Consider the following 24,026-nt stretch of genomic DNA (forward strand, 5'->3'; position numbering starts at 1 on the left):
TTATTACCATAAAGAGACGACAAAGATAGCTCTGTTATGATTATTATCGATCTAAGAATGATAATCTGAGTAAATTTTTCGTTAAATCATCCGAACATAACACGAAATGCTCGGTCACAATAATTGGTTATTAAAGGGAATGCACATCATTGGCTTTTGCTATAATTTTCAGAAATGAACTATTTGAGGGGTTAGTATGATAGATCAAATATTGTTCAACTGACATGTTTGAAGTTTTGTGTTCGAAAATGCTTGAAAATCCAAGAAAAACTAAATTTTTGAAGTAGTCTGGTTCCCTGACTCCACTAAAGATAAAATGGATCAATGTACAGGTGTCGGAAAATAGTAAGGTAACGGAACCAGTCTAGCTGGCCTGCACCCGTTCATGAACATGTAACCAATAGAAAACAAATAGTTTTTGTTTAGTTAGGTTTTTCCAACGTTGGTCGGCCGACCACCGTTGGAAATGTGTACAAAAAATACCATTTTCTTGAAAATGACTCGACACCAGGTGCCATAATTTTACAGGATGCTTTAGACTGTCATTTACCAACATCCTAGTAAGGTATTTTGTAAAAACTTGATAGTTTTATTGTTCGATGTTTGCAAATGTTGTATATTCCCTTTAAATGGCCTGTCCTGCAATGTTGCCATGATTAAAAATCGACCTATGATTGGAAATCAACGTATGATCGAAAACCGACGCAAGTGGCGAACTTCAAAGCGGTTCTGAGTAAACTAGATTTCCGAGAAACTACATATATTAGCAACTATGATATTATAATATAATTATACTCAGAAACATTCAAGTGGCATGTTACTTCAGTCATTTTATCTCGACTAGTACAAATCAAGGTATTTCAAATAGGCCTAGAGATATCATGTAAAATTTTGACAGCTTCTCTTGGAAATGCTTTGGAAATACAATCACTTAGCCTTGCGTCTATAATTTTGAGTATGTTGGTTTTGATCAAATCATTTAAAACATGGTCATGCTCCTATCATGAACATGTCGAAAGTACAAACAATTTAAAGAAAAAAAGAGAGAAATATCCGTTATGCTCTTGAAGTTTTTGTCTCCCATAATGCTCAAATAAACTTAAAAAAAAAAACCAACCGCTGTTCATGTGTTCTTGCGCGACAGACCACGTGGTCCGAGCTCGGCCTATTCACCTTCAGCTGAGGTCACCATCTGCATGCAAATACCTGGGAACAAAGAAATAATTTAATACTTATATCTTGTAGGAAATGTATAAACGGGGTGGCATGCAAGATAATGATACGTAAGATGCGTGCCTCAAAATAGACACTTGCATGTGGTTTACAAGCGAACGGATACGGTGAGCGCCATCGCTACTTCTCAAACGCTTGTGAAGCGCATGGTAAATTAAGAGACTAAATGTGTGTTTAACCGGTTTTAAACACTATGTTTGAGACCGGTTGGAGTCTGGATGGGTGATCATTACCCGGTCAAAAAAATCAAAACCTTTCGGTCCAAAAGTCAAAACAAGTCAATAATGATAAATTTCCAACGGTTTTGTTCAACAATTTTACTTCATGTTTTCCGAAACACCCCTCTAGCTATGTTATGGAATATTCCGGTCGCAAAAAGTTGTAAAAAACTCCTTATTTGTAGATTGGCGCGCGGTACTGCGCGAAGTGGCGCAGAACGCAGCTCTGCCGGTGTGTTGTGAATTCAAAACTATGAAATAATGAAATACTGAGTCACTGGTAGTATTGCGCATGCCTAGTTGAGGAATGTGAACGTTAAACCAATAAAACTGTCAAAACACCGGATTTCATAACATAGGAGTCAAAATTTCAGGTGACACTGGAAAAGTGTTTAAGACCAGCCACCAGGGCTTTATAATCCAATTAAGACCGGCCACGTGGCGGGCGTCTCGACCAATAGGAATGGGTAAACTGTCTTAGGTGTATGATTGTCGTTTTTTACCCGTTTCATTGTTAATGTATTAAATATATGATTTGATTAATTAAGGATGACGTATTGAACGTTACATGGGCCAATTTTTGTTTGTGTTTCTAACTAGGATTAGCTGCTGCTACGAGGTTTCATCGGACGCTGCCCTTTTGGATTAGAAACTGTTCCGACAACCATTTTATTTCTCCATGCGGCAACAAAGCGTATCCGTTAGGAGTCGAAACTTCACTATAATCAACGGAGTCTGTGTACTTACCAGTGTTTTTCTCATCTTGCACGGCGGCGTATCGTTCCTCATCACTATTACCAGTTTCACGCCTGATATATAAATACAAGAACATATTTGAAGGGATTGCTTTTTATCGAGCTTGAAACATACACGGACTCACTTGTGTTGTCACGATTCATCGAACTGAAATTAAAAAATATATATGTTGCGGAAATATCAAAAGAAAGGCCTCTTTGCAAGCCAGATGTCGAGTTGGCAATTTGTATAAACAAGCAAGTAGATTTGCTGCACTTACCCTGTGTGTTTCGCAGGTTTGCATTCTGAAAAAAAAGGCAAAAGGCAGATTTCATTAATAAGTAGTTATCAACACGGTGTTTCAATACATGTCATAACTTTTAAAATGGGACATGGCATCACTGGTCTGATAATACCAAAATAACACCAACAAAAAAATATCTGCAAAAATACACTTATCACATAATGAAATACGAACATTTGCACCGCGTTAGATCCTCGTGTATCTGGTATGAAATCTGTGGAGTATATGATTTGTATGTATTATAGTCTTTTCTCCTCGCTGTTGCACTCTGCAGTTGCTACTATTCTTTTGTTTGTAAACATTGGCGCAATGTTGTATGGGCTGCCGCAAGCGCATAAACTGAAGCCGTGGTTGGCAACATATTTTTCCAAAAAAGTTCCCATATCGCCCTCAATTGGGTAAATACAAAGTAAAAAGGCATGTATGGCAATTACTTGTAGCTTTGTTGACAATATTGTATTTCCAACAATCAAATAATATTTTGGTTATATGTAGTAACTCTTCTTCATTTTTGCAGTGTTAGACCTTCTATAGTTTTGCAACCTGTGGTTGGCAAAAATGCAGCTTGCCAACCAAGCGTAGAAAGGTCTATGGGGGGGCCGTCAACAATTTTGTTGTGTGGCCAATGAAGCATGGGCATACCCCTAGTCTACTTCAGTCCATTTCATTCTGAAACGAAGACTTTCTACGCGTATTTCGGATCGTTTTTATGGCCAATTTCCAATTTACCTTGTCTACGTTTGGTGGTTGACCTTCGGTAGTACACAACCCCAGCGACAATGACCACAATGCTGACTACTGATACGATAGTGGTGATCCCTACGCCGGCTGAAAGCCCTGGGTCGTTCGATTTCACATCTGATAGGTGGACCGAAGAAGAAAAAAGAAAAGTACAATCTTTATAGAAACCTGTCAGTTATATAAGGTAACTGCTCTAAATGTCATTAGAGCCGAAACATACACCCACAAACTTGTAATCCATAGGAGAAACAATAGCTGCTGTTTGTACCGCTACCTCAAACAATAAAACTTCTCAAACAGCAAAACTCAAACGACCGATTGAAAACATGAAGACAATTTCTATCATCACGTTTAAATGGGCACACATGGGAGAGGCTCCCAGACAAACAGCCTTTCCTTGATACAAACTAATTTGGCGACAGCCATTTTCTGCGGTGGCACCCGGCTCGCTCTAGTCACGATCAGGCAGTACGCGCGCAACTCGGGCTCCTTCCACCAATCAGGTTTGTTAGTGACTTCGTCATACATGCGCACGCACCACTGAGTACAAGCTCCCATTGGCTAAGAAATGTTCCAACACTTACATGCCACGTTCATCAGACAAGCGTCACACACACGAGGGCAGAGTGCGTTTCCTTTCGCGCAGCACCTGTACACAGCCCCGTCGTCCTCTTCGGTCATTACACCTGTCGTGAAGTTCAGCGTCGTCACTCGGCCACCGTAGTCGCCACTTGTTATTTCTGACTCTGCTGGATTGACCTGCTCCTCGTCGTTTCTCAACCACATCAGATCGGACTCCGGATTGCTACTCTCAGAGAAACAACTGAATGACGCGTTGATGCCTGGCACAGCTGTCAGTGCGCAGTCCGTGATGTGTACCCTCCTAGGACAAACTGAACAGCGCAGTTAAAGCGTAGTTATACTCAAATTATCCTTCTACAACAACTTTGAAGGAATTGTATCAAAACACCGTATAATTTTGAGCACTGAGAACAACTCATAGCACGATTGGCTCTGATTGGAGTCCAGTAAAAAAAAAAATGATGAAAACCGTATTGTCAAAGCAAATGCTTCCACAAAACGATCTCGTATGAATATTATGTGTTGGACATGATTGTTGCCCATAATCTTCAAATCTTGACGACCAAGGGCGGATCCAGAACACAGTTTTTGGGGGAGGCCAAAAAAAATTTTGGTTCCCCAAAAAAGTGGGTCAAAAAAATTACGGCGTGGGGTTCGGTGCCCGCTTAAGGGCCCCGAAAAAAATTTGGATTCTAGATGCTCTGTGGTGCGATCTGAGGCAATTTCTGACCACTTTAACCAATGTTTTTTGAGGAAAAGATGGTGGTGTACTCATTGCCTGCCTTTATTGCGATGTCACATAAAAAAACAATAAATTGGTTTCGTTTTTTTTTTGGGGGGGGGGCATGGCCCCCTTTGGCCCCCCCCCCCCCCCCCCCCGGATCCGCCCTTGTTGACGACAGACTTTTCCAGTGACCTAAAGTGAGAAATATTTTGTGGCCAACGTTTGAGGATTATTGCAAAAAAGACCATGGGCTTGCCCTTTGGAACGCTCTCGTCCAATAAAGATGCAGAATCTGTGGATGGGAAGTTTTAATTTAGAATAGCTCGATGGGTCTACTGCAATACCTACACTGCACATTGAGAGGACCGAACGCACCGGTGTGATGTTGAGTACACGACTTTATCCGCGCAGTGCATGTCATGGTCTTCCCATTGTCGTTCCTCTTCGGAGTGATGTTGATCACGCCAGTAAACATGAATCGATTGCCTGAAGGTAGCGGTTCAGTTGTGATGTTGGCTATGTCGTGCACATGCCCATAGGACCAGTGCAAACTCCAGTCGTCCGGGAACCCGTTGTCGGCACGGCAGGTCAGAGCGGTGGCTAGACCTTCTTCCATTGTCTTGTCACCGGTGACGACAGGTTTGTCTGGCGGGCCTAGAAAACAAAACCAAAGAATAGGTGAGTGATGCTAGCCAGGGCAAAAGTGTCACAACCCGATATAGTACGTTATATCGGTGGCGGGATTGTGCCTTTACACAAGCATGTCATTGGGCACACCGTCAGAGTATGTCATGAGAAAAAATGATATAGGGCCATCGCAGATTTGTCATTTGAACCAAAAAAAAAAAAAAGATTGGTTGAAATTTTTTTTTTTTTGAAAATTGTTTGTTGTTCTACCTATTTTTTTTCTAAGAACAAATCTGCAATGGCCCTATAGCCAAATACCTTTCTCCACACATATTCTGACTGTGTGCCAAATGTCATGCTTGTATCATCAAAGGCACAATTCCCCCAATTATTTCTCATATCTGCCCCACTAGTAGTGTTGACCCAAAACTGGATTGTGATTGTAGTCGGTCCAATCAGCAGGGGTGGGATCAAACAAACAATCAGATAATCCCGAAGAAATTTCGAAATTCTGATCTGCCTTTCGATCTGCGTATATACCTCTGGTGCGTGCATTGGAAATAATTCAGCGCGTGAGGTATGCTCGGAAATTCCTGGGTTCTTCATTTTAGGCATGTTACCAAATGTGATACGTACCAATGACGTCCAATGTGACAGCCTTTTCTGGGATGGGCTCCTGCGTCTCTGCTGTGATCGCAGCACAGATCACCTCCTGTCTGTGATTGGCTCTGCTGGGAGTGAATGTCCAAGTGTCGGAACTGTTGACCAATCCCACATCGGCTTCCACCGGATGTGGGTGGGTAGTTTGTTGCAGCGTGCCATTCAAGATCCATCTGAAAGTCACAGCCGGTCTGGTACCCTGTACTTCGCATCTGATGTTGCTTGATGCGCCTTGGTCAACATCCAAAGTTTGGCCTAGTCTGGTCCCGGTGCCATCATACAAGGACATTGCTGAAGATGTTGGCAGTACTATTAGAAGGAAAGGTTGAACAACAGTGTGATCTTGGAAGGCGATTCCATGTAGTGAACACGCTTGTTCGTCTTTTTTTTATCATTACTGGCCTTCATTTTATTTGTTCATTCTTGGTTTCAAAGTAAGAGCGTGACGATTCACCTTCACGACTTAAAGCGATTAGATGACTTTCTAGACCAAGGACCGGCGGAATCTGCACCCTTCCTTGGACAACGGCCTCTTCACCAGTAATTGAAACTACAAATGCAAGATTGTTCACACCCCGAAACAATAATTGACCTATCGTTGTATGCGAGTTGGCCGCGCCCCTTCGACAACCCTATGGATTTTTCTTTTACGCTACGTTTTGTTTGTCTCAGATGCTGCGCGTTCTGCGTCTATTTGTATATCCTGTAATTGGACAATATTTCACGAGCTGCGTTGACGCGATTCTAAACGCGATTCTACCGCGGCAGGCCAATTCCTGACCAGATCAGTCCAATTCTGTTTCAAGTCTGACCTTGGACTTTTAGGAGTGCATGACAGGAAACAACTCATCCTCCATTTTTCGTCAATAGTTCGTTTAATGTGTAGTTGAACCACCTTAATTTAAACACTGAAACTAGAAATCACTTTCGACATCGGAAGAACAAGTTTACGTTGTGATGTTCTGTTATTATCCATACCTTTAACATCAAGTGTCACGCTGGCGTTCACTGCGGGCCAGTCATCGATGTTTGAAGCAGAGCACTGCAGTAGCTCTCCGTGATGGTTCCAAGTAGGGGACAGTCTCACAGTACTCATGCTGGTGGTCAGACCGTCGGCTCCCACGACATCCGTACTCTCGTTTGCCGTGATATTTCGACTTCCTAATATCCAAGTGATCGATGCAGCGGGACGAGCCCCAGGTACTTCGCAGATGAACTCACGCTCCACTCCCTCGATCAGAAACGACGTCCCGTTGGTTGCGGTGATGTTGTCGGTTGACTCATACAAAGTTATCACTGTCGGTGGAACTGAACAAATCAACGACCAAAATATGGTTAAACTTTGAAAAACAGGCCTTTAATTTGGCTTGTGGTATTGGCCTCCAGCTTTGAACTCGAACGTCCGTAAAGTCTCAAAACATAAGAACTCCGAGTCATTGCTTCTCTCTAACGAATAAACTGTAAAATGAAAAACAAAATGTCGGTAGCTTGACACTCCAACTTCCCCGATTTTAGAGTAGCCGCAGAATGTCCGACCGTAAGCCTAATTCAAACATTTCTGGCGTTTCATCCAAGTACTGGGGTTTGAAATACCCTTTATTTTGTGTGGTGGTTAATTTCAACCACAGTAATTATGTTCCACTGACTTTAAAATCATGTTTCAGCAAATAATGATAACTGTTACCACCCTTTAATGTTTCAATGTTGTCTTTAGTGTAGTTTTTTCATGATTCTTGCTTGTATGTGATATGACCGGCAAGATTTACTCAGGTACATGTTGTTTATAAAGAATTTGTGTGGGATTTTTTTCACTTTAATCATTACCTTTAATATCAAGCGTTGCGGTGATGTTCAGCCCAGGATGGTTATGCTTATTGCTGGCCGAGCACTGCAGCAACTCGCCGTGGTTGCTCCAGGTTGGGGACAGTGTGAGAGAACTAGTGCTGGTTATCAATCCACCGGACACGGTGCCATTCTCGCTGCGGGCGAACGTTAGTTCCCTACCGCCGAGAGACCAGGTGAACGACGCTCCCGGGTCGATGTCTGTTACCCGGCACGTAAACTGCGACTCAACACCCTGTACCAGGTAGGACACGGCGTCGGTCGAGGGTAGCGAGCCAGTAGGATCTGACAATGTGATTGTTGCCGGTAGCACTGCAGTAAACAAAATGAGGAATAACTGCTAATGTATAATCGTAGTTCTTTTAGCCTGTGATTCTCGGGGTGAACCTCGTGAGCACATTGTGTCCACCTGGCTCAAATCTCACTATGAATAATTCCAGTTAAGTGTGGATACACTAAATTCACAGAATAACTACAATGTGACGAAGCACAGCGTAAATGTGTGCCCTGTTTGGCAACACATTATGGCGATTTGGTTTTTCTTATTTGCAGGAAAGCTAGAACCCAGTTATGGGGACATTCTGCTGTCCCCATAACAACTGTCACCCAACAGGGGTGTGGTCCTCACAGCTACGTACTAAGATCCTGTGTTTCAAAGCCACATTAGTGTGATTTTTTTTGTTCGTTTTGAACCGAAACACGGGAGAGGTGAAATGTTTTGTAAACGTACCAATTATTTCCACATCGTCGATGGCCATGTCCGACCGACCGCCATTTCCCCTTACTGCCTCAAATGCGAGCCTGAAATTTGACGTCGAGTCGCTGGTGCACAGTTCCATTTCCAACCAGGTTCTCGAGTCCGTTTGTTGGCCAGTCCATGAACGCAGGACTGTCTCTTGCCCCAAATTCCCACTGGTTGGAATGCGTTTCACCTTTAGAGTACCTGAAGTGATAGATACACATGAATTCTATTGGGAATTTGGAATGGACGGAACTGTCCTAAAATAGCACCTAATTTATGATTATCCAACTACTGCCTACTAATTTGATAGTTACGTAAATTGAAAATTAAACAACTTTTGAATGAGTTAAAACCCTTCTGCTGAATCCGGAAAGCGCATATAAGCTTAATCAGAAGGGGGTTCCAATAAGTGGCTTCCTAAGATAGTACATGTCTACATTTTTTTCAGTGTTAGCATTTTTTATTGCTATTGGGGATATGTCAAGGATTAAGCAAATACCCGTGGCGGTTGGTAAGGGGGTTGCACTGGGATCCCAAGGCCTAGCCCACGGCTTCATATTTACCCATGTAGCTTCCGTACATGTTGTACCAAAAGTGCACGCACACAGTTTGGCGACCGTTCTTGTGAAGAAATATGGGGCTGAGAAGCACAGCATTTGAACCTTGCCAGCCGCTGGATGACTCAAGGTAGAGGTAATAGCCATTGCTGTCTGTAAAAAATCAAATCAAATCTCACAAGAAGCTATACATAATGTAAGGGCCATTAGGGTTACTTTTGAACAAAATTGGTGCACTCTCCAAATATATGCGTCGGTGATTATGAGGTCAGTGGAAAAAAACTACACAATTAAAAGCATATGTCGCCAAAATCCTGTTTATAAATTGAATAACACTATACAAACCCCAATCAAAAACGTCCAACATTATATCCACCAACACTGACAACATCGAACCAACACCAAACACCGTCACCAAACCAACATCAACACAAAGACATTACCTATCTCCAATAATACACAAACACAGACTACATACTATCAGCCAACATTTGTTCCATTTGACTCAAAATAGTATTCTGGGCAAATTTATGATTGTAAATTGTCAGTCATATGGTTATACATTGTATTTTAAGAAAGATTTTGTTTAGTGATTACAAATTAAGTCACTCGGTTGTGACTAAGAACTTACTTCTATAGGTTTTATCATAATAGGGTCCTGTGTAGGACGTAGAAGTTGATCCGCGATGTCTACTCCAGTCGTAGTTATCGGCCGTTGACTGTGTCCAATCGCATATTCCCGACTCGAAGGTGCACAGGCGCCCAAGAGCTTCTGGACGGGCAAAGAAAGTTTTAACTCTATTAATTTAGAACGTTTGTAACAATTAACTAAGAGGAAGATTGACAGTGTCAGAAAAAAGTGACAACACTATACGCTGTTAAAACATTTGCCCGTAATTTTAAGGTGTCAAACAGGTTGCCAACAAAAAGAAAAATCCGTAAAATTACAGCAAGTCAAAAATGGGTTTCCAAACTATGACGGTGACCGTAATCTCAAAACGGATTTCCCGTAAATTCAACGGTAATACTTATAGCGGGAAACGGTACCTTAAATTCTCATAGGATTGTGCACCCCCCCCCAAAAAAAAACCTTTAATGACCCCTAAATTTGGTATATTTATATTTGGACCACGAGCAATCGATCTAGACTATTTGCAACATCAACATTTTGCCTCTGAATAGGAGTTGCGAAATGAGGTACACATTGTAATGGAATACAAGGTGGGGTGGCGTTGGTCTTCATGCACCACAAAAAAACATGGCCTTTTGAACGTTGTGTTTCTCAGAAAATAGGCCTATGCTCAGTATGATTGAAATGTTAACTTATAACAGAAGAAGAAATTCTGAACTTCATGTCAGTTACTGGTATAGCTAAACTTCAAGTCTGGAAAAAAAAACGCTCGAAAACTTCCAGAAATCTCTGTAATGATATCAATTTTTAGTAATTTCTCAAAATTGTTATTTCAGGAATAGTTGAACACTTATATCATCTAAGCATATGCCAGACTTCAGCTTAATCTGTTGTTGCAAACGCCATTACTACACTTTGAACCATCTCTATGGAAAATGTTGAGGAGACTTTTCTGCGACCCAACCCACGTGCGTTGTTCAGCAAAGCGCCTTAAGCGCTACGGTTGACCGATTGCGGCCAAGCCACACAATAACGTATTGTAGATTAGCATATTCATTAGCGTCAATCAGCGTGTTTTTTGGTTCGGGTCTCGGTATCGACCAATGGAAGCCGGCAAAAGGGTGACATTTATTAATTAAAAACTCGTGAAGGAGACTTTTCTCAACTTTTTTTAACTGCACACTATAATGGATAGGATTCTTATTTATATTCGTGAAGCTTGAAAAGGTTGACAGATATTGCAAATGTCAGTGTTACAACTTTCAAAAATGCACGTAGCCAGGCCTATTTTTCCAATTTCAACGAAAAGTAATGAAAATTATCACAGTAATTTTTAATTTTGAAAAAAAATCCTGGAAGTTGCATGAAGATACGGTCTTCCAAACCGGAGATATTAATTTTCAAAGATTTCGTCCGCCTGTGTGAACATGTCTGTGTACATGTAGTTTCATTCAAAATAAAGTGCTACGTTACCTTTAGAAATCGCCCTCCGCAACCACTAGACTGGAGTAGCCAAAGTTAACTTATCACTTTCCTGTAGTGACCACGGCCACCATTTTTATTTTGGAAATTTTGTGGACGAAGACAGTCCAAATAATTCGGTCCTAACAATAGAAAACTTTCCCTTTACTTGGTGACGGCCCGCATCTGTGGGTTGGTTATCCATTTAGACTGAGGACTTGGGACAAAGGGGTGGGGGCTATTTCAATGGGCCCGAAGACCTGGGCCAAGGTCTTTGGGAGAATTGGTGTACAAACATGATTGGACCTGTCGAATCAGGTTACAGTACAAACAAAAGGGAACAAAAGAAGGAAAGCACCAGTTTCTCATAAAAAAAGGAGTTATCTGCACACAAGTGGTGTAAACACGTTTAATCGTAGACCCCCATTGTCCCTCTTTCTGTTCGTTCTCTCATTTGTGTTGTGTACGCACATACAAAGTGGACCTCCGGTCATTTATTGTGGACCATAATGTCCTATATTATTTGTATGGGTGCAGAAACACACGAAAAAGGACAAAGCAAACATAGTATGCCCATTTCGCTTCACCAGCGTGGCATAACAAAAGAACATAAGAAGGTAAAAGGTTTTACATCCATTTGTTGGTTACATAAAAAACAGGGTGTCCTGAAAATAATGGTGCATTTCAACCCCGCCATTTTCGCCAATTTTCAACCGGAATTTACTGCAAATGTTTACCTGATCTTCAAGGTTACAGATTAAGCTTGAGAATACCGCTTGTTTAATAAAGATTGATTTTGTAAATCCAGCGATATGTTTAAATAACCGCGAAGCCAAAAAAATGGTGCCAGTGCTTCAAAGATCAGACAATGTCAGTATGGCTCTTTTGATAAGATTATCCCTATGGGATAAGACAAACATTCCATTCACACGACAATATAGGGTTGTGTTCTTATGTTGAAACAATTTAATAGTATAGACAGGTTTACTTCTTTAAAACTTCAGTGAAAGAGTTCAATAAAATATAAATAAATATTGCACACTCTGTTTAAAAATGGTTAAAATCACTAACAGAAAAGTGATTTGGTTTTAGACTAGGGCTATACTGATTTTAACTGCTTCAAAAAAGTAGCACAAAATGGGTTTCTTGGCTTTGCCTTTATTCACACATATCTTTGGATTTACAAAAGCGATCTCAATGGAACAAACGGTATTCTCAAGCTAATTCAATTACCTTGAAGATGGTGTAAACATCTGCAGACAGTTTTGGTTGTAAATTAGCAAAAGTGGAGGAGTTTACATGCACCATTATCCAGGACGCCCTGTATACACGAATTCAGACACGTGATCACTGTACACGTCCGAGCCCCCTTCAACGGAAAAAAAACTTGCCCGCTACTCGCTATACGTAATGCCAGAATTTGACATGTGCATGTGTTTTTCAATGTTTTTGTAATATTTTCGAAGATATGTCATCAATTGGCTTTAAAGATATTGTCCATCATTTGTTATTTGTGCATTTTGTTCGTTTAAGGCAACAAAAGTGTTCAAATCTAATGAAGGATACTGAACAACTAACCTGATGAAGTTTCAGCTCAGCTTCAGCTGTATATTCCGAGAAAAACAGCATTCTAGGATCTCAATTTCAAATCAAAAGTTGCTGAATCATGTTTTGAACTGTTTTGAATTGCAGCTATACGCGATGTCGCGCACTGATCCGACGAATTATAGCAAACCGCACGCGCGTGTGCGTCGCGCCAATGCTTGCGCGCGCTTCGCCAAATAACAAAACGAACTAATAATTTAAATTTTCCTACGGTGCCTCTTAAGACGGAAAGGCCTTCTTTCGTTGATAACTTCAACATGACAGCTTGCCAGAAAGAATAATTTCACAAGTAGTTTAGTCCCCTTACTATCTTTCAACCAAGTATGTTTTTTTCAACAATAATTACGCCTGTTACTTTTCGGATGGCTGCAAATGATGGACTCTGGCTTTATTGCCAGCGAAAAAATAACACAAGAAATACTTCCCTAGCCAGCTGAAGGAGGGATCAAAGAGGCTTACTTCTTAACGAGGATGTCAGAAGGCGTGTCTCACTTTTTCTACATAATTTGGCTACTGTTGTGGCCCAAGGCCGGGGGGGGGGTGTGGTCACCAAGACCTGTAGATAGGGGATATCATTTTATCTTGGAAACTGTTAGGGGTGGACAGCATATCCGGGAAAGAGAAATTCTCCGTTGGTATAAGGCACGGAATATCCTAAAGGGGACACTATCTCCTAGGGAAAACTGACTGGAAATACAAAATTTTCTGGGGGACAAATTCTTCCATGAAGTAGAGGACACAATATACAGGGTAACCCCCCGCCACCCCCCCCCCCCCAAATGCAACCCTAACACATTTTTCTTTACAAAAAGATGGGTGGATTTTGATGTTTTTGGGGGTATCCGATTAAAGCTGAGACATTGTTTTCTTTCAAATACTGAAGAAAAAACATGAAAATAGCACTTTTGGGTTACTGAGAACATGCCCACTATGTAAAATTAGTCATTGTTCTTCCTGTACACAGGTACTCCAAACAGTTAAACATTTTACTGTATAAGCCCACTGTACAATTATCCTCAATGTGTACATTTTGTTTCAGTATTTTGACATAAATAAAATATAAAATAGGACTACAAAGGATGAGATACCTGTTCAGGTGGAAAATAAAAAGTATTTCTATCAAATGCATTTGTACTCTTGACATATAATGCGCCGGGTTGTTTGTAAGGATTAGGACATGCAAACATATATGTACAGTGAAAATTCATTACTGTGGATTTTTTTTTCTTTTTGAATACTGACTACTTTTACATAATTGGCATTTATTCAGCAAGCCAAAGTACTATTTTCATGATTTTGTTTTTCAAATATTAAAAGACAAGTTCTTCAGCTTTAATCTGATACCAAAAAAAGGCAAATGTTTTAGGCTTGCATTTTGTTTGGGTCATCCTGTATACCAAAGGGGGACACTGTCTCCGAAGGGAAGCTGTCCAGGGGGACAGAATATTCTGCGAAACTCTATTTAACTGTCGTTAAATAAAAGTACAACTCCTGGGTAGCAATAGAAATCAACATTCCCAACACTCTGGGCAAAAACAGCATCTTGCATTGAATCTGTACATGTGCATGTTTCCAAACATCTTGAACAGCAATTTGTCCGGCAAGTCACTTTGATATTAAAAGAAATTTACAAGGCGACTACGCAAAGAAAAGTTATTATTTAGACTTCACGAACACTGAACCATTTCTCGTATTGAAACGGTTCAACTATATCTACATCAATTCACAATAGGCTATGCCACTTTTTCATATTCTTTGTCATTGCACAAGATACAATGCAAACCCTGACATGGTGCAAGTAACTGAGCAACACAACTCAAATGATGAAAGGAAACTTGAACTCACCGTGTGGAAACCATGCTACAGCGAACGCAATGAGCAGTACAACCGTTTTCGACGCCATCTCTCCGTATAAGTTCAACCCCAGTTACCCTCTGTCTTATATATCCTAGAAGTATCATCACTAAACTAACTATTGAACTTTTGATAGGCCGTTGGAGGATACACCGGGATACAGTGTCATGTGATTACGGAAAACAGAAAGAAAAGTAGCATTAATAGTGATATTAAATCCAATGTACAACCAATAAGCCGACTTATGTTGTCTTTCGTTGATTGATCGGCGAAGTAGGTGAACTTAATATTTAAAATATTCGTAGGGACTTCCCGAAACCGAGAAGTCTACGTGACCTGTTTATGATAAGGTATTGTTTCGTTCCAACATATTGACACGGACTTATCAACGCTTTTGGTAACACAATAGGCATATGATACACATAACAAACACTTTCATTACATGAACCTTATTTGCGCTAATTGAACATGCTTCGCACATTAAGAAATAAAATAAATGCCAACTCTTTCTTAACAACAACTTATAGGCTAACTCTTCTCAATCTCGCTCTCACACTAGTGGAGGCATTTTTATATTATTCTCATCCCAAAAATTTGTCTTTCAGGGGCGCCCTCTATATTGCCTATTGTTTTCGAACTAGCCAGCATGTGCATACAAATAAATCGGGATATAGGGAAAGGAATATAAGAAGGCGAACTTAACACGGCAAGTTTATGAAACCTGGTAAGCGATAACGTTTACAAATAACGGGGTCATTTATGTTATTAGCGAGATCGACTTACATGGTTTGTACACTTGCACTTGTTTGTGAACTTTTGAAACCAGGATTTCCCTAAATTGAGTAGGTAACTCCACACTCTGCGCGATATGATAGATGATTGGGTCAGCATCAAATACACGTTGTTATTGGTGGCTCGAGTAACCTTCAGCAAAATGACAACAGACACATCGAGGACCTATCCAAGACACTTTTAGAAATGGCACACAAGTACTTTAATTACTCGAAACTTTCACGTTTTCATCAATTGATTGTCCCCTTTAATGACAAGCTTTAGTGAAAATGTGGGCACATCATCCTTAACCTGGCATCCATAGTAGGCAGGCGCGTACGCAGGGGGGGGGGGTGTTTTGGCTGTTAAACACCCCCCTTTGTCATGTAAAAATATGGAGGGAAAAGAGAGGTATGTTACCGAGCGCGGAACAATTACAAATGATGTGCATGTTCTCAACTTGAAGCTTTGAATACAGAAGACACTTTATAAGAGCAAGAGTATATAGGCCTATATGTATTTGAAACAAATGAAACAAAATATCCCCTCGTAATTTAAAAAAATTCTGCTAAAAAAATCAGGGGAAAGTGGCCAGGAAACGCCTTAGATTGCACCACATAGCATCTATGATCCAAAATTTCCCGGGGCCCTTAAGCAGGCCCCGAACCCCACGCCGTAAGTGCTTCGCGCTCGCATTAGTCCTCCGGCCAAATTCCCTCTATGCTCTAATTTCACCCTAGCGGTGCCCCCACTTTATTTGTACCTTCAGCAGCGAATGGCTCTACAAGTGGCCTAAATCCCTTTCCAAAATAGAAAATTGTGAAAAAATACGGAGATGGAACATGGAGCTTAACTTTGAGTACATAACAAACTTGATAAAGAACAAAAAAATAACAAATTTAAATGGGATTTTCGATGTTTAGAACGTTTTCTAAACGGTGGAAGTGACCAGGAATCGCCTCAGATTGCACCACAGAGCATCTAAAATCCAATTTTTTCGGGGCCCTTCAGCGGGCCCCGGACCCCACGCCGTAAGGGCTTCGCGCTGCGCGCTCGCAGGTCATAGACCCTTCATTACAATTCTAGGCCCCCCCCGGCAAATGCCAGTCTGAATCCTCCCCTGTGACCGGAGCGCATGTGTTTATACTGTATCTGAAGTTTGGCCTTAGGGGTAGGGCGGTTTACACAAAGATTCCAAACGGATGAGAATCATGAGATCCAGGGGACGAAGCTGAGTAATTTTAGCCAATGACAAGAACAGATCCTAGCACTTCCGCGGCCCGTGTCACTTTTTTTCTTGAATTTCTTCTTTCTTTTTTTGTTTAAATGCTGTTGAGGGAGGGGACTGCCCACATTGACCCCTTTACTCATATGTTCATCATATACTCTAAAGACACAGAACATGTTTTTTCCCCCCGATTTACTATTCTTTAGCTCAAAAAGATAACTGATGGTCGTGGGTTCCCGGCCCTTCGAGTTTAACTAGTCCAAATATACCCTCTTTTATTTCTGGCGCCAACACAATTTACCATCTTCATTTCTAGCGTCATAAATGATGACATCCAATTTTTTAACACCCCCGTTGAAAAAATCCTGCGTACGCCACTGATAGTAGGCTACAATATAAATAAATTTATAAAATTTATACAACTGTCACCATCTGTAGCACATAATACAGCCCGGGTTATAGGCAAATTCTAATAAATACCGGCCTTCAAAGGGATTCTGTCGAATATTTCTAACATTTAAACTGAGATGTTGTCGCTGGTGATGTTTGCAGACAATTGCGACGACGATTCTTGGAATCGCATTTTTTTTTGACGAGAAAGGGGTTGATTATGCTTAAATGAAGAAATTTTCTGAACGAATTGACCAATGTCAGTCATTTTCCATCAAAAAGTATATTTGGTCATTCCATGTCAGACCAACGCACTTTTCTACCTCATATCTTCCGATTTTGATACAAATTGTTGGATTGTAGGTCCTGATGAGCAATGAATGCACACCAATTTTTAGCCCAATCCGACCTACCATGTGGTCAGGGCAGAAACCACAAAAAAAAATGGACAAATCCCCATACTTCAAAAATATTTTTAAAATACTCAGAACTTTCACAGGTATTCAAGCTGCACACAAAAAATGGTGATCAACATGTCATCTTTCATTTTCTGGCGGGTTAACCAGTTACTTTTTGGAGAAATTCTCACCCAAAGAAGACCATCCCTAAAGCGACTGATGTTTCCCAAAGCGGAAAAGTAGCCATCTTGACAAACAACCCCTCTACATCATGGCTAATTAGCGTCACTTTCGGGCCCCATTGCATCCAAAATGCTCGGAATTGGAAGCCCCAAGTCCGGGGCCAGAGGTGCATTGCCATATCTCTTCAATTCTCTAATCCCATGGCTCTCAGAACGCACTAATAATAGACGAATTTGAGTGTATAACCCTTTCGTGTTGTATTCGTTCTTCTTTGGTAATTCGTTAGTCATTCCAATATCCACTAGGCCACTGTGGCAGCTCGACGAAAGTCGTTCTTCGAAACACTTTAATGTACATGCATGACTGAGTGATAGTTATGTGTGTGGCGTGATTGTTATTTTCGTATGAATTAATATCGAACTTGGATCATGATCCATTGATGATGTGTGCTGCAGATATTAACACCGCGGACTGCTTTTGCTTTTTGCCACCAGGCACATTTATGCGGATGCGTGCATAATTATGAAATTATTAGTTAAATGGTCAATATTTAAACGGCAGAAAATAACTGGAGTAGTGTTGTGGACGATTCCTCAGAAACTGCGCCGAGTATGGCAACATGGCCCGTATATTATTGAATATGAGGTATTATTACATAATGCTTCACAAATAGCATCGACACTAATAGCATAGACAATAAGCACATTTGAATCCTCATTTTTGAATAGAAATCTAAAAGTACACTTTCAAGTGATATAGCCCGGGACCGTTGACTCTTTTGGCATGAATAGATCCCGATATACATGTATATCCTTGTTCATTATCATCTTGTGACGAAAACTAATACTACAGAAAATGGATTACAGACTCATTTAAAAGGCAAAATCTCCAGTCTGTCAAGGTTCAGAATGAAGAAATTGAAAGACCAAGTTGATAGAAACGCAATAGTCAAAACACAAAGGCTCACGATGCAGTGTATCATTTCCAAATTCTGCACAACTACTGGGTAAATCGCTAGGTAAGTAAGTAAAGGTATGTTTACCAGAGGTGGAAGCAAGTCATTTTTGCAAGTCCAAGTCAAGTCACAAGTCACTGTTTGCAAGTCCAAGTCAAGTCACAAGTCATTTGGTCTAAACACAAGTCAAGTCACAAGTATCTTTGTCCAAGAACACGTCAAGTTGCACATTATTTTGTCCAGCTGTAATAAGCTAAAAGAACCTGGCGTTTGAACTTACAAACTATTTTGAAAGGGAATATACATCATTTGCTTTTGCTATAATTTTCAGAAATGGATGGAATTGGGGGGTTGGAAATATATAGCAAATAAAGTTACACTGACTTTTTTGAGGTTTTGGGTTCGAAAATGCTATAAAAACCACGAAAAACAATCATTTTCCTGTAGTCTGGTTCCCCTGACTCCATATAAAAAGAAACAGAGCAGTTCACATACATTGGGGAATTGTAAGGTCAGGGAACCAGTCTAGCTTGCTTGTACCCGTTGATAGGTGTTATCGATTGCAAACAAGTGTGATGGTCAATTGGGGCCAGTATTTGAAAAAAAGGCAGTTTTTTCCAACGCTGGTCGGCCGTTGGAAATTGATACAAAAATACCACTTTTCTTGAAAATGACAGTATACCAGGTGCCATGATTTTACAGGATGCTTTACACTGTCCTTCACTAACAGTCCAGCAAGGTATTTCAAAATGATTTGGTAGTTTTATTTTTTGATGTTTGCAAATGTTGTACTTTCCCTTTAACATGCCTCCTTAATTTCCCTTTTCAATGTGTTGCAATTACTATTCTTGTAGTTTATCACATTATCTGTCGGATATTAGCCCTTTGTATACTTTAATAAATTTACTCAACATTGTAGAAATAAATGTTGAGATGACATGAAAAAAAAAGACTTCACTCACTCGATTACATGTAGTGTACTAACACTTGATTGTTCAATTTTCATGTATACTAAACGCCTACCAATGGGTTAGGCTATCCGGTATTTTACATGCAATTGACAAAGGCCTGCTTTCTTTTCATGAAAGGTTCCTTTCAAAGTTTGTTCAACCATTACATTTAGCAAGAGACTTGGTCATTGAAAACTGTAATTTGTTGTGACAGTCTTATTGAAAACTTTTGAAACTAGTGAGAACTATTCATTTTACTGGATCCACCGTGACAGTCACTAATGAGGTCTACTTTCTGGAATGAAACTTTCTCGCTATAATAGCTTAATTAAAGTGTATTGGGTGCTCGAGTAGCGTCTGACTTGGGTTGGTAACAAGTCCTTTTTTGCAATCCCAAGTCAAGTCACAAGTCATTGTTTGCAAGTCCAAGTCAAGTCACAAGTCAAAGCTGGTATTTACAAGTCAAGTCACAAGTCACAAAAATAGCGACTAGAGTCCGACTCGAGTCCAAGTCACATGACTCGAGTCAGCAACTCTGATGTTTACCAACACAAATGCCCGTCAACCTTATTCTTTCCACAATATGACAGCGCCCTTTCTCTATCAATTAGCTATTGGGGCCACTGTTCTGTTTTAGAACCACATTAAATGCCTATAACCAACAAGGGGCAAAATTCGACAGGCTTCTAGAGGATACCAGCCTGGACATACCACATATCAAGTTTTAGGTTGATTTGTCATTTTATTTCGGAAGTTATGGTGGGAAAACTAATTGCTTGCGCACACACACGTTTACATGTTTACGTTACATACCTAGTGTGGACATTCTTTTGTGTTCGTGTAGTTAAGAAAAAATTGACAAGAAAAACTAATTTTTCTCACACTGTGAAAACTCTTCAACCATTTTTTTTCTAATTCCCTTTAGTGTTTCTCTTCATTTTGCCACAAATAAATCTAACACAAAAATGCCTCTAGCCCTGTTTTCAAGAGAGGGTGAAACACTTATATGGACGTTGGGCAAGTCCACAACGTCGCTGCTACCTGGTTTATGTGGACATCTTTTGTTCGGAAGTCCACACAGTAAATGTAATGCTTGTACATGTATATACTTGTTTAGTAGTTGAGGGACTACACACGAGTTGTCCCATGTTACTACGGGGACCGAAGACGCTGTAGGGACTGCAGAAAGTCCCCATAACTCGGTCCTAATTTGCCCAACAATGAAACACTTCCCCTTAACTCGGTGACAGCCCGCCTCTGCGCACACACTAGTGTGTAAACACCTTCAATCGTGGACCGCCTATTGTCCCTCTGTTTCTTCAAACTCTCATTCGTTTTGTGCACGTACATCAAAAGTGGACCTGCAGTCAATTATTATGGACCATAATGTACGGTACTTTTTTGTTTGTATTGGTGAAGACCTTACACAGAAGGAAAAAGCAAACACAGTACATGTACATGTATGCCCATTTGGATTCACTGGCGGGGCATAAAAAGTGTATATGAACAACCATAATTATGGTTGTTGAGGCAAAGCGAATCCGATTACGTACTTTAACAGAGCAGTGAAATTCATGCACCCACAACAAAACGTGGTCTTTTGAACGTTGTTTTTTTCTCTGAAAATATGCTCAGTGTGATTAAAAGTTTCAATTATAACGGAAGAATAAATTCTAAACTTCATTTCAGTGATTAAAAAAATCGCCGTCATCGATACCTAAACGTCAATACTGGTTACTGGTAAAGCTGACCTTCAATTAGGCTTGAAGAAATCCTTCGAAAACTTCCCCAAATCTATGCATTCATATCAATTTCTAGGAATTCTCCAAGTTGATATTTCACGTTTAGTTAAACAACAAAATCATCTAAGTGTATTTTGTATTCCTGCTTAATCTGTTGTTGCAAACGCAAGTGTTACGCCTTGAACTAATCTCCAAGGAAAATGTCGACGACGCTTTTCTTTCACCGACCCAACTCACGTGCATTGTTCAGCAAAGTGCCCTAAGCGCTACGGGTTGTCAGATTTCGGCCCGGCAACACAATAATGCAGGGTACATAAGCATTTGGCGTGGGTGTCGGTATCGACCAATGGAAGCCGGCAAAAAAGGTAGGCTATCAATTAATAACTCATGAAGGAGGCTTTTCTCCAAATGTTTACTGCACACCATAATGGATATTTATGAGTCTTGAAAGGATTGACAGATATTGCTTACAGCAGTGTTACAACTTTCAAAAATGCACGTAGACAGGCCTATTTTTTTTCAATTTCAGCGTAAAGTAAGGATCATATCACAACGATTGTTAGCAAAAACTTGGATCATTATAAGGGAAATAAACCTTGAAAAGTTGCATGAATTCACGGTCTTCCAAACGGGAGAAGTTAGTTTTCAAAGATTTCACCCGCCAACGTGAACATGTCTGTGCACATGTAGTTTCATTCAAATTAAAGTGTTACGGAACCTTTACAAATCGCCCTTCGCAACCACAGGGCTAAGAGGGTGAAACGTTTTACATAATTTTTATGTATTTTTTCTTTTTTTTACTACATAAAGTATACACGAATCCGGGTATATGATCACTGTACACTTGCGAGGGGCCGCACGTCAACCAAAAAAAACAAACATTTTGCACACTATTGTAAAACGCCCCATGAATAATTATTTGAACAGTTCAACACATTGCTTTCGCAACTGAAGTCGGCGCCTTGATAGAAATGAATTTGTCTCAAGATGGTTTAAAGCTACAGTCCATCATTTGCAGCTATCCAAAAAGCAACTGACGAAATTATTGTTGGAAAAGCATACTGGTTTAAATAGAGTAAGGTATGAGATCCGGAATGGGACCGTTCGAGAACCGGGCGAGCTCGGCCCGCCCAGTAAGCTGCCGCCCGCTTCGAACACTGTACCCGCCCGGTTACTCAAGCGTGACGCTCGGTTGCCTGCTGGAGTGGCCCTCTGGGTCACAACAATAGCTGTAATCAACGGATTAGTGGTTATTGTTCGAGGATTACAGCGCCCAACTCAGGTTGGGTTGGTGTGGAATTTTAATCTTTTCTATCTTCATAGAATGCAAGTATTTTATGTTTGCATGAAATCATTTGACAAATAAACTTGATAAAACTGCCTAGTTTGCAAAGTTCTATATATGAACAATGGTTAAAAGCTAGATGATCAAGGTGTGAATTTTTTTTCTTTGAATTTTTCGAAATACGATGTTCGATATCTATATTCTCGAAATTGATCAAATGTACGAAATACCTCATTCTGTATTAATTGAAATAAAGTATTCCCCATATGACGAACATGTATTGTTTTGCGTGTGGTAATGATGTGATGTTGTTGAATTTTAGACTACAACACCGCACTTGCCCCTTATTCACGTTAATGCATACGCATTTTAAACAGAAAAGTCTGATACCCGTTTGAGAATAGAAGCTGGCGGGCTTGACCCCCGATCGGTATGAAGTGGCCCACTCGGTAGCCCCGATCGGTATGAATACTGGGCACTCTTTTATTCAAGCGTGACGCTCGAGAAGCGGGTGGGAATGACCCACTCTGTAGCTCCCGATCGGTATGAACGCTCGGTTATTCAAGCGTGAGCTTGGTTGACTGGAGTGGCTCTCTTGGTCGCTATCAACGGATTAGTGGTTATTGTTCAAAGATTACAGCGCCAAACTCAGGTTGGGTTGGTGTGGAAGACACTGGCAATCATTATATTTTTTGTGGAATTGTATTCTTTTCTAGCTTCATAGAATGCAAGTGTTTTGTTTTTGCATGAAATCATTTGACAAATGAACTTGATACAACTGCCTAGTTTGCAAGGTCTGTATATGAACAATGAATGGTGTGATTTTTTTTCTGTGAATTTTTCGAAATACGATGTTCGATATCTATATTCTCGGAATTGATCAAATGAACGAAATACCTCATTCTGTATTAATTGAAATAAAGTATTCCCCAATATGACGAACATGAATTGTTTTGCGTGTGGTAATGATGTGATGTTGTTGAATTTTAGACTACGACACCGCACTTGCCCCTTATTCACGTTAATTCATACGCATTTTAAACAGAAAAGTCTGATACCCGTTTGAGAATAGAAGCGGGCGGGCTTGACCCCCGATCGGTATGAAGTGGCCCACTCGGTAGCCGCGATCGGTATGCATACTGGGCACTTTTTTATTCATACAGATGAGGAAGCGCACCGCTTCGGAGGTAGAGAGCGCCAGGCTGCTTTGTCTGAACCTCATGAAAAGGGAGATCCCGAAGGACACACTTGCAAAGCAAAATATCACCGGGAACTCCCGTGACGAAAACAACAAGAAGTGCAAAATACCACGAATCGATAGCGAGATTCTCCACAGCATATTTGGCCAAGCCAAGCTTCAGTTCCCAGACTTTAATGAGTGGTACACCGACCACAAGTGCAAGACGGTTGAGATGTTGAATGATGGCTGCAAGAGAGCGAGGAGGGAAATCAAAGAGAGGTCTTCAACTTAAAAGTGACATTTAATCTGTTCACATTGTGCCCCCCAACCCTGGAAGCGAACTGATTAGTTGTTGTTTGAATTGCGCATTTAAATAACGTCTATATATGTATTTGGATATTGGGCTAACCGGAAAGCTTTTATTAATG

The 24,026-nt window shown here is 40.6% G+C and overlaps 1 protein-coding gene across 1 annotated transcript; it reads right to left on the reverse strand.

The window, feature by feature from the left end:
• Positions 1-1,160: 1,160 nt before the first annotated feature.
• On the reverse strand, positions 1,161-14,565 carry LOC119735185. Its single transcript, XM_038208891.1, has 13 exons — positions 14,508-14,565; positions 9,597-9,737; positions 8,972-9,118; positions 8,397-8,609; positions 7,649-7,978; positions 6,803-7,132; positions 5,801-6,133; positions 4,886-5,191; positions 3,816-4,124; positions 3,220-3,348; positions 2,467-2,491; positions 2,199-2,260; positions 1,161-1,206 (listed from the first exon to the last, which is right to left on the reverse strand). Exons 1-13 carry the CDS (start codon positions 14,563-14,565, stop codon positions 1,166-1,168), a joined length of 2,424 nt encoding a protein of 807 aa, XP_038064819.1. The 3' UTR covers positions 1,161-1,165.
• Positions 14,566-24,026: the final 9,461 nt, after the last annotated feature.

The sequence above is a fragment of the Patiria miniata genome, unplaced genomic scaffold (genome assembly GCF_015706575.1).
Source record: "Patiria miniata isolate m_02_andy unplaced genomic scaffold, ASM1570657v1 HiC_scaffold_29, whole genome shotgun sequence".
NCBI lineage: Eukaryota > Metazoa > Echinodermata > Asteroidea > Valvatida > Asterinidae > Patiria > Patiria miniata.